Source organism: Gymnoscopelus braueri, assembly GCF_963280865.1.
Source record: "Gymnoscopelus braueri genome assembly, chromosome: 15".
NCBI lineage: Eukaryota > Metazoa > Chordata > Actinopteri > Myctophiformes > Myctophidae > Gymnoscopelus > Gymnoscopelus braueri.
The window spans coordinates 38,414,561-38,429,727 of NC_137620.1; the positions used below are offsets into that span (position 1 = coordinate 38,414,561).

General features: G+C 41.1%; 1 protein-coding gene across 1 annotated transcript in view; it reads right to left on the reverse strand.

Annotated features, from left to right (window-relative positions):
• LOC308102137 (uncharacterized protein) overlaps positions 1 to 10,690 on the reverse strand; it is a 44,666-nt gene extending 33,976 nt beyond the window's left edge. Inside the window, exon 1 of the mRNA XM_080451739.1 lies at positions 10,510 to 10,690. Coding sequence (XP_080307865.1) covers positions 10,510 to 10,618 — 109 coding nt within the window. The 5' untranslated portion in view covers positions 10,619 to 10,690. The remainder of the gene's footprint in view (positions 1 to 10,509) is intronic.
• Between the last annotated feature and the right edge of the window lie 4,477 nt (positions 10,691 to 15,167).

A 15,167-nucleotide genomic window follows, 5' to 3' on the forward strand; every position in this document is an offset into this window, starting at 1 on the left:
AGAAAATGTAAAGATTAAAAACAATGCAGAAAACAATGCAGAGATGCACATGAACAGACCACTTTCGTACTGGTGCAAGACCAGTGGAGATAGACTAAAGTCATCGACTAGGGCTGGGCATTAAAAGCTAATCTATAGAAGTGGGTTTTAAGGAGGGATTCCAAAGGGTAGGGGCTCTGAAGGCGAAGGCCATGCGACCTTTTGTATTTAACAGACCTTTTGGAATGTCCAGGAGTGCTTGGTTTGAGGATCTCAGACTACGTGTAGGCACATAGGGGGGGAGTAGGTCCGAGATATAGGCTGGGGCAAGACCTAGCCTGGCCTTACAAGTAGTGAGTAAGATTTTTTTTTTTGGGAGCCAATGGAGGGATGCTAAAATGGGTGTTATATGATCCATTTTTTTGGTACCAGTTAAAAGACGGGGCGCAGCATTTTGAACCAGCTGAAGGCTGTGGATGGATTGGTGTAGAGAGAATTACAGTAGTCTAAACGCGAGAAGATGGAAGGCATGAACAACTTTTTCTAGATCGGCGATGGTCAGGAATTATTTAATTTTTGCTATATTTCTAAGATAATAAAAAGAGGATTGAACAACCTTCTTAACATGATGTTGGAAATTGAGGTCTGGGTCAAAGGTGACACCCAGGTTTCTAACTGTGGCTTTGAGATTTGGAACTAATGGGCCGAGGTTGTTTTCAATCTGGGCTCTGGCGAGGGGGGAGCCGAACACCAGAACCTCTGATTTGTTCTCGTTCAGCTGAAGGAAGTAGACATCCAGTTTTTGATGTCGGTAATGCAATTATGTAGGGTGGCTAGACTGTCTTTGTTGTCCGGAGTTATTGGTAAGTAAAGCTGTGTATCGTCAGCATAGCAATGAAATTGAATATTGTAGCTACGGATTATATCGCCTAAAGGGAGCATATAGAGGGAAAAGAGAATAGGGCCGAGAATTGAGCCCTGGGGGACCCCACAATGTAAGGGGGCTAGGGATGATGACACATCCCCAATGGCGACTGAAAAATGTCTGCCACTTAAATAGGAGTTGAACCATCGGAGGGCCACACCAGAGATGCCCACAGCAGTCTCCAGACGGCTAATGAGGACTGCATGGTCGATGGTGTCAAAAGCAGCCGTTAGATCCAGTAAGACGAGGATGGAACAGCTACCCGAGCCGGCAGACAACAGAAGGTCGTTGGATACAGGAGAGCTGTTTCTGTGCTATGCATGGGGCGAAAACCTGACTGAACTTTCTCGAAAGTGTTATTGCTACTGAGGTGGGTTAGTAATTGGTTAAAAACAACTTTTTCAAGAACCTTAGATAAAAAGGGGAGTTTGGAAATGGGCCTGTAGCTGCTCATAGAAGAGGGATCTAAATTTGGTTTCTTTAGCAGGGGAGTGAAAATGGCGGTTTAAAAAAAGGCAGGAACAGACCCGGAGGCTAGGGAGGTGTTAACTAGCGATAAAATGTGGGGACCAACAGAAGGTAGGATCTCCTTCAAAAGTCGGGTGGGAACGATGTCTAGGTTACAGGAGGAAGACTTCATATGGGAGATGGTTGAGAGGAGGGTTTCTATGGAGGGGACCATGAGAGTTGGAGATAAGCGCGGGGGGTTGCGTGTTTGTCATCTGTGATCTGATTAAATAAATATTTTCGGTGAAAAAGGTTCAAAATTGCTCACAATGGTCAGGAGAGGAAGGCATGTCAAGGTTTTGGGGAGGTGATTGTTAGAGATGAGGGTGGAGAAATATTTGGCTCTTGCGTCCCTAACGGCAATATTGTAGTTTCTCATGAGATCTTTAAGTAGCTCGTAAAATACATGTAGCTTGGAGGTTTTCCATTTCCGTTCAATTTTTCGTACCTCTCTTTTAAGAGCTCTAGTGTGTTCGGTTAACCAGGGTGAGATTCTATTGGGCAATATGGTCCTGGATTTGAAGGGGGCCACAAGGTCTAAAGTTGCCTGGCAGGTTTTATTGAAATAGGTGCGTTGATCGTCGATGGAATGGTAGCTGGGGCAATTGCGGTTGTATCAAAAACAGTGATACATTTACTGGCAGTTAAGGGGTTAAGGATGCGAGAGCAGTTGGGGATGGGAATTTTCCTGGAAGGAGGAGCGGACACCAAACTAAAAACAACACTTTTGTGATCGGACAGGCAGAAATCAATAGTTTCTAAATAACAGATATTCACGCCAAAGGACAAGACTAAGTCAAGAATGTGACCTTTGTCGTGAGTTGGCCCTGAGGGATGAAGCACAAAGTCAAATGATTCAATGATATTTAGAAACTCCTTTGCTAGCGAATTATTAGGACAACATACATGGACATTAAAGTCACCAAGAAGTGTTATCCTGCAATTTTTTGTCATGACTATAGATAATAATTCAGAGAATTCTGCGATAAAAGGTTTTGGGGGACGATATCCTGAAATAAATAAAGTGGGCTGTTGTTTGTTTATGGAGAATGCCAAGTACTCAAAAGATGAAAATTCACCAATAGGACGGGGGAACAAATGTAATCAGTATTAAAAATTGCGGCTAAACCACCACCAACACGGCCTGAGAGCCTGGGTTTCTGCAGATAAGAAAAGACGGGGGGGGGGGCTGCGTTGAGAAGACTAAAATCATCACTTTTCAGCCACGTTTCAGTGAGGATGGGAATATCAATATCATTAGAAATAATAAAATCATTGCAGGTACCTGATTTAAGGTTAAGTGATCTAATGTTTAACAGGGCAATTTTCATTTGACCAAGACATGAGGTAGAAACAGGGTCAGTCCTGGTAGGTTGGATTGGAATGAAAATTAAATTAGAGGCTATGGTAGTGCGATTTGAGTGTTGAGAATAATGTCTAAAGGAGATTCTAGTGGGAATATGAAAAGTGGTAGGATTCGGGAGTCCACCTGGCCACAAGGGGAGGCTGGCGTGATTATGGGCGAGATAGGTCACTTGCTGGGACCCAGAAGTATTTTGAGTGTTACCGGAAGTAGTCACAACGGGAGTGTAAACAGCAGACGCGTGGTCAGATGGAGTAAACAGTCAGTGGAGTGGGCGGGGCCGATCATGTGTTTTGAGTAGTGGTTGATCAGTGTAGGAGCGGCGTAAATTGTTTATTTTGGGCAGCGTTTGCTCGGCGGTGGAGCGGCGTAGATTGTTACGCAACATCTCGCATCCACGATGGCTCGGATGGCGACCATTCTTGGCATAGAAGGAGGGGTGGTCCCAGAACAGAAGAAAGTTATGGATATACCTAACGTTGTAGGTGCAGCAGGCGGACTGTAGCCAGTAATGAAGGGCCATCAGTCTGCTGAGGGAAACATCTCCGCGGTTCAGCATGGGGAGTCGACCGGATATAAACACAGACTTTCCACAACTAATGAGGAGATTCAGGAGATGAATGAACTGGATCCTACTTTCTTCGGAATAATGATCGTTTGCTCCAGAGTGGACATCGTCAAAGTGATGATGATCTGGTCATGGTTTTATTGAATAATAAAAATAAAAAGAATAGAAGTGTTTGGGTCATAGACGCCGATACCGCGGGGTCCTCTGGGCTTAAGCCCCCACCCAAAATGATCAGCCTCCACATCAATCTCAGATGTCGGGGCTCAAACTTACACTACCATTACCATTACTATAGCGGGGCGCAGCTCTGAAGGTGCAAATGCGTGCCCGCGAGAGAGCCGGCAACGCGCCATTAACACCTAGAACAAGAGACCAACAAGAGACGCCCAGACTTTTTTTTAGGTCGCGGCTGGGGGGGCGGGGCTAGTGGGGGTCGAGTTGAGCCCCCAAGGCTGCACACATAAATCGGCGCACCTGGTTTGGGTACACCCAATATTGACCTTGAGAACAGAACCTTGGTATTGATAGGCTATACCAATATTATAGCTAAAACAGTTTCTATGGGAATTTTCATTAACGGGATTTGATTACAAAATATCAGAAGTAAAGAAGCCACTAGTCATTTTACATGGCAACGGCGCTGTTTTCGATTGGCAGTGGTGGAAAAAATACTCACATTTTGTACTTAAGTAAAAGTATCAACATCACAATGTAGAACTACTCTGTTACAAGCCAAAGTCCGGAATTATGAAAATGTACTTAAAGTACCAAAAGTAGAAAGTAGCCTACTCGTTATGCAGAATGTCCCATTTCCCAAGTTTTCAAATGCATAAAATGTGAGCTTGTAAATCAGCTATTTTCAAATGGCCAAAATGTATAGGCTGAAGTGTTTTGTGATAATAATCAAAATCTTTGAAATGTAGTGGAGTAGAAGTAAAAGTATTGAAAATTGGAAATACTCCAGTAGAGTAAAATTACCTCAACATTGTATTTAAGTACAGTACTTAAGTAAATGCACTTAGTTACTTTACACCACTGCGAGAAAAGGTCTCGAGTCGCAAAGCCAGTGTGGTTAATTCAGCCAAAATCTGTCACTTGCGTTTCAAATCGTATTCTTTGATCAGCTGGTAATATAACTTAACAGTCACAACTTTAAACATACTTGTGTGGATTATGGAGTAATTTGAATGTCTTGATCGGGACGTGCTACGCTACGCACTTCTGGATTAATTTGTGTCAGTCCGTGCGACATGTGGTACGCGGCCCCGACCGGAACGGCTTAGAGCGGGGGACTGTCTTCTGGGAGACTATCTTCTCGCTGGTGCCCATTCTTCAGGAAAGCAGAAAAACTCATGAAAATATGTTTTTGATCCAAAATGAGTTAATAGCCCAGGTAGACTCATAGACTGCATAAACATGTCACTAAGATATAAAGTTAGAGCTAGCTACTTGCTAGCATTGCTAACCAAATCCTCAGTTTCCATCCAAACATCGCGAAATCGTGGTAAAATCCACAATTTTTACCCGATCGTTTTGAAAGGTATCACTAGTCTGTTGGCTTATGTCTAATGTAAATATCAAAGAAAGATGTATTAACAATGATATTTGTTAAAACTGTGGTATAAACATAGCTATTTGTATCCTCCTGGACACTGGTTCCAGCCGGTTCCAGCAGGGGGCAGTGGCACAAAGAGAGCCTTGTAAACAAAAGAAAAGCAAATCCCGCTATGCATGATGGGATTGATAGCCCAGTATACTATCTCTGATTATTACACGGCTTGGTTGAATGCTCGATTCTGATTGGTCAGTCATCGGTCATTATTTCTGGATAATGACCGATGAGCTCTATAACGGACCGCTGTGTAATCAGAGACTCAGAACACCTGCTCGTGCCAACCTGCACTGCTTGGTTTTATGCTTTATCCAACATGACAGCCATGTAAGCAAACAACCAATGTCATTTACAACTAAACGTTGCTCTCAAGAATGTTTTTGAAAACATTTGAAGAGAGAAATAGACGATGCAATAACCGAAAAGGGATTCTATTTGATCCACTGCACTTCCTTGTTTATCGTGGCACAACAACGGGGGAATACCAAAACGCTCTCCCCAAAACACAGACGCCCCGGGGCAAATCCGGCGGTATTACAGGCAAATCGGCGGTATATAGAATGGGGGGCGAGTGTGTTTTGGGGCGAGTTTTCCGGTTACCTTGTGGAATACTGTCATTTGTTTTCCGAGGCGAACTTGCCCGCCCAGCCCAATACTTATGGAATACTTCATTGCTGTAAGCAAGGAAATACTTTGTTTTGTTGTTACTTTTGGGTAAATGTATTTATGTATATTAAGTAGCCGTGTAATAAGCGGGATAATGCATGGGGAGGTGGTCATTATTGAAATTTAAAGCCCTACAGGGTGGTTATGCATAATCACCCTGTCGGGCTTCAAATTTCAATTAAAGCTGCAAGCAGCGATGAACGGCGTTCTGTCCAACTCCAAGATACAAGCCTCTAAGGCTACATAGCTTAAGCAATTACAGCCTGTAAAATGAGCCGAAACCTGAAAAAAGGAAAATAAAAGATAAACAGAAAAAAGAGTTTGAAAAAAAAGTTCAAAAAAAAGTTGTAAAAAAGAAATTGGGGGGAAAAAATGTTGTTCTGAGAAAAAGAATTCTGAGAAAAAGAAAATTCTGAAAAAAAATGTTGGAAAAAATATATATATATATATATTTTTTTAATCCACCCATAAATTTTGGACTCGGTAGCATGCTGCCATCTGGAGTTACAGCTGTTTAAAGGCCGGCCAAAAGGAAGACAGAGGGGGCGGGGCTTCAGAAATTACAGCTCGTCCCTATTGGTGGTCTTAGTCCACATACCAAATTTGGACTCGGTAGCATGCTGCGAACCGAAGTTATGGCTGTTTAAAGGCCGGCCAATAGGAAGACAGAGGGGGCGGAGCTTCAGAAATTACAGCTCGTCCCTATTGGTGGTCTTAGTCCACATACCAAATTTGGACTCGGTAGCATGCTGCGAACCGAAGTTATGGCTGTTTAAAGGCCGGCCAATAGGAAGACAGAGGGGGCGGAGCTACAGCTCATCCCTATACACGAATCGACGGAGCGCTGCCCTGCGCGCAGCCATTGCTGCGGTGTCAACGCTACGCACCGCGACACCGCAGCAATGGCCGCCTACAGGCAGCGCGTCTGTGGATTCGTCTATTGGTGGTCTTAGTCCACATACCAAATTTGTACTCGGTAGCATGCTGCGAACCGAAGTTATGGCTGTTTAAAGGCCAGCCAATAGGAATTGTAGATCGGCTATTCTCACTTCCTGTTTGGCGTTGAAGTTTGACGCTTTGCCACGGTCATGCCATTTTACGAAAACTCAAGCTTTTGATAACTTTTCATGGTTAAGGTCTTTTGTGTACTCTGAGCGATTTTGAGGCGGATCCGATAATCGGATAATTAAAGTACAACCCGTGAAAATGGCGTGAAATACACAAAAACGCCACTATAAATTCAAAATGGCCGACTTCCTGTTTGGTTTTGGTCATGGCTCCAAGAGACTTTTTCGTAAGTTGGGACATGATACAGGTGTGTACCGACTTTTATACTTGTAGGTGTAAAGCACCTTGCTTTTGTAAAGCAAAAGTCAGACTCGAGAAAATACCTAAACCAAACAAACACTCTACCTAGCATGATTACATAGGCCTGTTTACTCTGTCATTCACTTATAGTAGGGGGCACTAAGTGAAAAATCGTTACGCGGCGGATAAAAGCATGAAATTTGATACAGATGTCCCTTCGGTCATCCTAAAACATCATAGAAGGGGTGCCCAAAAAAATCTTAAACAGGAAGTGAGTTATGGACAAAATCCAAAATGGCCACCTAAACTGTTGACCGTTGACTCAAAAGACACCAAAATAATCTCCAAAAAGCATAAAATGTGGCACACATGTCCCTTGGGTCATCCTAAGACATCCTAGAAGGGGTGCCCACAAAAATCTGAAACAGGAAGTGAGTTATTGACCAAATTGAAAATGGCCGCCTAGTGTTGTCGATTGACTCAAAAGACAACTAAAGAATCTCCAAAAAGTATAAAATGTGTCACACATGTCCCTTGGGTCATCTTAAGACATCCTAGAAGGGGTGCCCAAAAAAGTCTTCAACAGGAAGTGAGTTATTGACTAAATTGAAAATGGCCGCCTACAGTGTTGGCGATTGACTCAAAAAGCCTATACAATCTCCAAAAAGCATACAATTTGGCACATATGTCCCTTGGGTCATCCTAACACATCCTAGAAGGGGTGCCCAAAATAATCTGAAACAGGAAGTGAGTTATTGACTAAATTGAAAATGGCCGCCTACAGTGTTGAAAGATGATGCAAGATACCTAAAGAATCTCATAAAAGCATGAAATGTGGTACAAATGTCCCTTGGGTGATCTGAACGCATCCTACAAGGGGTGCCCAAAAAGGTTTTAAACAGCAAGTGACCGCCTAAAGCAGTTGACACAAAAGAAAACATAAAGGGACGTCATAAAAGTGTATAATTTGGTACGTACATTGAGTGCTTCTTAATATATCCTAGAAGGGGTTATTTATTTGTTTGTTTGCTTGTTTATTAAACTTTTTAGGAAGGGACCATGTTGAAGAAATTCTAAATGGCTGTTTAAAGGGTTGACCATGGCAGTCTGCATATTATGCAGACTCAATACGACAGGTTATGCAGTGCATAACCTGCCGTATTTTGTAGTCTACTGTACCTTCTGTTTTTATTTCTACATCACTTATTTATTTTACTTTCTGCATTATTTTTTTATTGTACTCTTTGAATCTTCTTTATTTATCTAACTCTCTGCATATTCTTATTTATTTTACTCTGCATCTTATCTTACTCTGCATATTCTTATTTTACTCTCTGCATCTTATTTATTTTGCACTCTACATCTTCTTGCTTGTTTTACACTCTATCTTCTCATGTATTTTCTTCTTGATCATTACTGTTTTTTTGTGATTAGTGTTTAGTAACTACATTCATGTGTGCCATTTCGCAATTACCAGCACATTGGCATAATGCTCTGCAAGGTAACCCAGCATCCCGGCATCTACACTTTCTCGAACAGAAGGGCTCAGCTTTGCAGCCACACTTGAGTTCTCTACAAACTTAAGCAGCCTCTGGCAAGAGTGTCCATAAAGGTGTCCACGAATCAGCGACTTTAATCCATCCATATTTGTCAGGAGATGGTAGAGATTGCATAGCTTTCAGGCTTCTGGACCAAATGCCAGATTGGCTGCTCGATTTGAATATTGTAGCAGTGCCCGTGTGGGAGGAGTGTTTTCCATTGAGAGACTATTAAAACTTTTTTTGGCACCCCTTAGGATGCATTCAGATCACCCAGGGGACATTTGTACCAAATGTCATGCTTTTAAGAGATTATTTTTTATGAGTGTCTTTTGCATCATCTGTCAATACTGTACACGGCCATTTTCAATTTAGTCAATAACTCACTTCCTGTTTCAGATCATTTCAGGCACCCCTTCTAGGATGTCTTAGGATGACCCAAGGGACATGTATGCCAAATTATATGCTTTTATGAGATTCTTTAGTTGTCTTTTGAGTCAATCGACAACACTGTAGGCGGTCATTTTCAATTTTGTCAATGACTCAGTTCCTGCTTAAGATTTTTTGGGCACCCCTTCTGGGATGTCTTGGGATGACCCAAGGGACATGTATGCCAAATTGTATGCTTTTATGAGATTCTTTAGTTGTCTTTTGAGTCAATAGATAACACTGTAGGCGGCCATTTTCAATTTTGTCAATAACTCAGTTCCTGCTTAAGATTTTTTTGGGCACCCCTTCTAGGATGTCTTAGGATGACCAAAAGGACATGTGTGCCAAATTGTATGCTTTTATGAGATTCTTTAGTTGTCTTTTGAGTCAATCGACAACACTAGGCGGCCATTTTCAATTTAGTCAATAACTCACTTCCTGTTTGAGATTCCTTTGGGCACCCCTTCTAGGATGTCTTAGGATGACCCAAGGGACATATGTGCCAAATTGTATGCTTTTTGGAGATTCTTTTGGTGTCTTTTGAGTCAACGGTCAACAGTTTAGGTGGCCATTTTGAATTTTGTCCATAACTCACTTACTGTTTAAGATTTTTTTGGGCACCCCTTCTAGGATGTTTTAGGATGACCCAAGGGACATCTGTATCAAATTTCATGCTTTTATCCGCCGCGTAACGATTTGGCCATTTTTGGTGGTTAGTACCCCCTACTATTAGCCCCATTACGAACCTCTCACTACGCTATACAGCTCCGAGATGAGGTCCTACTGCGAGGTCTCCCAGAATCGGTTGAACGACCGCAAAGGGTCCGCTGTTTACACTTTTCGCCACATCGTATTCAAAAACTAATGTTAGATTCCAAATTGTACAGATGTTTAAGGTATGGTCCGGCATCATAGATTTTAGGTCGGGACGAAACAATCCGTTTAAATCGCTTATTTAGTCAGCCTGTGGCCATGTTTCCCATTCAACCCTGAAAACCCCCTACGTCCGGTGCCAGTACTGCTCCCGGTTCGGCTACAATGGTTAACATGGCTACAGGCTGACTAAATAAGCGATTTAAACGGGTTGTTTCGTCTCCGACCTAAAATGTATGATGCCGGACCATACCTTAAACATCTGTATAGTTTGTAATCTACCATTAGTTTTTGGATATGATGTGGCAAAAAGTGTAAACAGCGGACCCTTTGCGGCCGTTCAACCGATTCTGGGAGACCTCGCAGTAGGACCTCATCTCCGAGCTGTATAGCACAATGAGAGGTTCGTAATGGGGCTATCATTAACTGTAACTGTAATTTCCTTTCCTGTGATGAGGACGACGTACGTTTAATTTATAGTTTATTGTTCACCTTTTCAGCATCAGAACACAGCCTAATTCAATTGCAGACCGAAACAATATATGAAAATGAGTCGTTTAAGAAAACGTGAACTTATCATTAAGTTATTACCCACTCCGGCCGGTATCTAAGGGTATCAAGAAGACTCACTCCAAAACCCACTCCGGCCTACTCAACTTTTGCAGCCCCACCCTTCCCCGTCGGTAACTCCGCAGTAAATTACGTTTAAATTATTAATGTAACGTTAATGTTACCTCTTACCTGTCACAGATGTGATGTAGCAGCTGGTCCACATTAGGGAGATATATAAATAAATGCACATCGAGGACTTCACAGTAAAAACACTGATTTGGAAATCTGGAGCCGTCATGATCTCTTCTTCAAATAATTATCTTGTCATTATACTTTCGGTTTCTGTCACAAGCGTCATAGAACCACTTGTTCCTGGTTTTAGATTTTTGACAACTGCTACATAATGTACATAATCTACATAAACGTTCAGATTTCAAATATAAATGCTGACCCCCATGCCACGGATGTAACAAGTTGAGCCGCAAAAGGTTTAAGTACCTGTATATTCCGTATTGTTAAATAAAAAGCTTTTTAATCCGATCGCCGGCCATTTTCTTTTTTCTGATTTTCAGATTTATTTTCTCAGATGCTTTCAACTATGCGACACTACCGGTTGGGAGCTGTATTGCACTCTGATACATTACAAAACAATTATTTAAAAAATAGAAAATGGCCGCTGATCGGATTCAAATGCTTTTTATTGAACAATATGGCCGATACTGGTACTTATCGTGGTTCGGCTCAACTTGTTACATCCGTGGTTCGCGGGTAAGCACCATATTTGAAATCTGAACGTGTATGTACGTGAGAGTTGTAAATGTAAATGTAAAAAAGATCAAAACCAGGAACAAGTGGGTCCATGACTGTCATGGTAGGACAGTCATGTTCCAGGGCTAGGTTTCCACAGACTTCACAGCTTGACCTATACATTGTGTTTCCAGTAGAGGTCACTGTGTTGCTGCTTTTTTACCGTGTTCCACTTCTAGAAGAAGCAGAAATGTACAGTACATTTCAATGACACAGGGAGATCACGAGACATAGCAGTGACAGTAATGAAGTATAGGCCTAGTCTACATTTACTTGAGTAAATCTGTATTCTGCACTTTACTTGAGTATTTTTGTATTGTACTTTTGACTCCACTACATTGCTAGGAAGGGGGGAGGGTGAATGAATTATGAATTGATTACTTAAGATCTATTTCAAATATACTGAAAATTAGCAAATTTACAAGTTCACAACACGCTGTAATGCGACATGTGAGCTTAGATCTGCCCTTTTCACTATTATTGATAGTATCTTACAGCATTGCATTGATATTAAAAAGGAAATATGCTTTTTAATTTGTTGTTGAATAGGCTACTTGAGTATTTTTTAAAGCATGTAGCCTACTTTTGAATACTCATTTTAAGAGCAAGTGCTCCAGTATAGGCTACTGACTTAAAGGGCAAGACCACTTTGGTAGAGGTTTGGGTTGTGTAGTTACCTCGCCATGATGTAACTCCAAAGGTGGTCAAGAAATAAAAAATAATTGCTGCATTGATTAGAAATTGATAATTCAAAATATGCTCCCCATTGACTTACATTGTACAGTAAAACAGCTCTCAAAGTCACTCTTTTAGCACGTAAACGAATGTAAACAAAGTTGATTCAGACAATATAGAACATCACCAAACCCAGTACTGTTTTTTTTTTTTATAAAAATGTTAACTTACTGTTGATTTAGCTATTTGTATTAGAAAGAAAACCTGGACTGGATCGGCGGATCCGGATCTTCAAATAGTAAAATCATCAGGAAGTTGACATTTTTATAAAAAAAATTAACAGTACTGGGTTTGGTGATGTTCTATATTGTCTGAATCAGCTTAGTTTGTGTTCGTTTATGGGCTAAAAGAGTGACTTTGAGAGCTGTTTCAGTGTACAATGTAAGTCAATGGGGAGCATATTTTTAATTATCAATTTCTAATTAATGGAGCAATTATTTTTCATTTCTTGTCCACCTTTGGAGTTACATCATGGCAAGGTAACTACACAACCCAAACCTCTACCAAAGTGGTCTTACCCTTTAAGCACACATTTGACTGAGCATCATCAACCTTCACTTGTAGATGCTAATATTTGAAAAGGAGTAGAAGGCTATCTGTACTTTGACTCACTCAAGTAGCCTACGGTGGTTGAGAACTTTGTCCGCCACTGGACTAGTAATCTCTTAGTGTTCTGAATTGCACTGTGTGAGCATATTGACAAACATTCTTTACCAGTAGATTGATTCCGATTCTGAATCGCTTGTAATAAGCCAGATAGCTGGTTGTCCTTCTGGGAAAAGCTGAGGAGGAAGAATTATTCACATTATGTATCCCCGGGTCATTGGTTGAAATGTAGTTTAAATAATATAAACATTCATAGTTTTTTGTATATAAATTTTTCAGACCAAGTAGACAGTCATGGCTTCACTAATTACGTCTCTGAATTGTAGAGGAAATGGCATGTCTAAGTCATCCGACCAGGTCTTCAATATCAATAAAAGAAGGGAAATGATATTAGTGGACCCAGTAGTAATAATGAAAAACACACAGTGAGAATAAAGGTAAAAGTATAAAACACAAATTTCCAACAAAAATAAAAGCACAGGTCTATTACACAGGGCATAACGTTAAGTGCAAATTCATCATTTAAGCCTTTAGGGGCCAATGTTTGTAATGTAAAGATCTAGTAGGCTTCTCTTCTCTTTAGTCCATATCACCACCATAGGTGGCATCTGAATTTGTTCTATCCCCTGGAATCTGAACTAGGATATGTCGTGTTTTGCATCATTAAAGTGAATAGCTACAGGATAATCATGATAATTCCTGCGTATACGCTGTTTACATTTTCTAGTTGTTTTACCAACATAGGCTAGGCCACACAGGGGCATTGAATCATGTAAATTACATGGGTGCTGTCGCAGGTGATGACAATTCTAATAGGAAACCTTTTCCCCGTGGGTGGATGCCTGTTAATTTAGTTGTGTTATTACACTGCACAGAATGACCACAGCGATAGTTTCTCTTTGGTAAGGGGCAAAGGCGTGTTCGGATGATTGATTGATTTGATTGATTGATTGATTTTGATTGATTGATTGATTAAATTGATTGAATACTTTATTTAGAAGTTTGCAGAGAAAAAAAGCACATGGAAGTACAGTTCAAAATACTAGGTCAACTAAATAGGATTGAAAAGCCCCAAAAAGCCTACTGGCTTGTTTCAATTGGGGTGCTCACATACTCAATTCATGGAGAGATGGACTGTGCTGGTTTATTTTGTACAAAATAGGCATTAGCAAGGTTGAGATTGTGGTCACGTTTAGAAAGAAACGGAGGAGGATCACGAAAGGCAGTGGTTAGTTCAGGGTCTGACTGTAAAATGTGGCAGTGTTTTTTGAAGACTGATTTGATAGCTTGCGAGTGAGGGGAATAAGTTGTGATACAGGTGACTGATTTGTTTGTTTGTTTTTGTTCTTATTACTGGTGGTTTGGTTAACAGTTCAGAACGAGGTTTGTGGAGCACTGTGTTAAAGGCTTGATCCACCCAAGTGGTCGGGTAGCCTCGCTGCACAAACCTGTCTCGCATATCTGAGCTGAGGCTTTCTCACAAAAGTCTTCGGTAGAATGACAGACCCGTAGAATTTGGGGAGGCCCCTTTTAAGTGGTGTAGGGTGGAAACTGGTGGCCAAAAGTAGTGTATTTCCTGTATAATGTTGTGGATAAACCTCCATTGCCTTTCATGACCCACATGTCTAGAAAATGTAGTAAATTGCAAATTACAGTCAAAACTATTCAACAGTCTCAGAAAATCATTTAGTTCATCTACATTAAGGCAAAAAACATCATCAATGTACCGGTACCATTTTAAAATTCTATTCGAATAGCTGTTGATGTCAGGGTTGGACCAAGCTGGGAACCCAGGCCAACTGAAAATGAAAAACAGCGACCTCTGCTGTTTGTTCTCTGTTCTTGAGAGATTAGGGTTGGACAAATAAAAGCGTGCTCAAAATATCACATGTACAGATTAGCATAGTTAGGGGCGCAAATTGAGCCCATACTCGTGCCTGAAACCTGGAGATAAAAATCGTTGTCAAACTTGAAATAATTATGTTTCATAATAACTAGGCTTGGCAACTCAATGATAAAATCAGAGTCATCTCGATGTAACAGAAAAAAAACTTCAGGGCCTCAAGGCCACCATCATGTGGTATGTTAGTATACAAACTTGTCACATCCAAAGTAACTACAGTAGGCTACTAAGGCATCATCTGGGATATTTTGAAGGTTAGAGATCTTATTAATAAAGTCTGTGGAGTATTTAATATATGACGGAAGGGACTGTGCAAAATGTTTAATATGAGCATCTACAAAGGCAGATAAAGGAGACAGCAAGGAGTCGGTCTGAGCCACAATAGGCCGACCTGGAGGATTCTCTAAAGATGTACGTATCTTGGGCAGGGTATAGAAGACTGGTCGAATTGGGTGCTGGTTGGGTAAAAAATCTAATTGTGGGCTCGCTGCAGCAGCAGCGAGCACACTATAGATATCTTCACTATGTATTTATTCTCCCCCAAAAGTATGGCACCTAACTCCTCCCACATACTTTCACTTAGAAAATCCATTCAAACTTTAAAAAATCCAGCTTACTGTGGACACGTGACGGTGTGCTTGTACTTTTCTTTTGAAATAATTTGTAGTTTTACTAGTGGGGAGAGAGGACAGAGGAGAAATGCCCCGTGTTTTCGTAAAGTCACTGTGGCCAAATTTTCTACACTACAGAAATGTATTTTACATCACCAAGTGCGCACAGGTCTGCTCTCCGATTT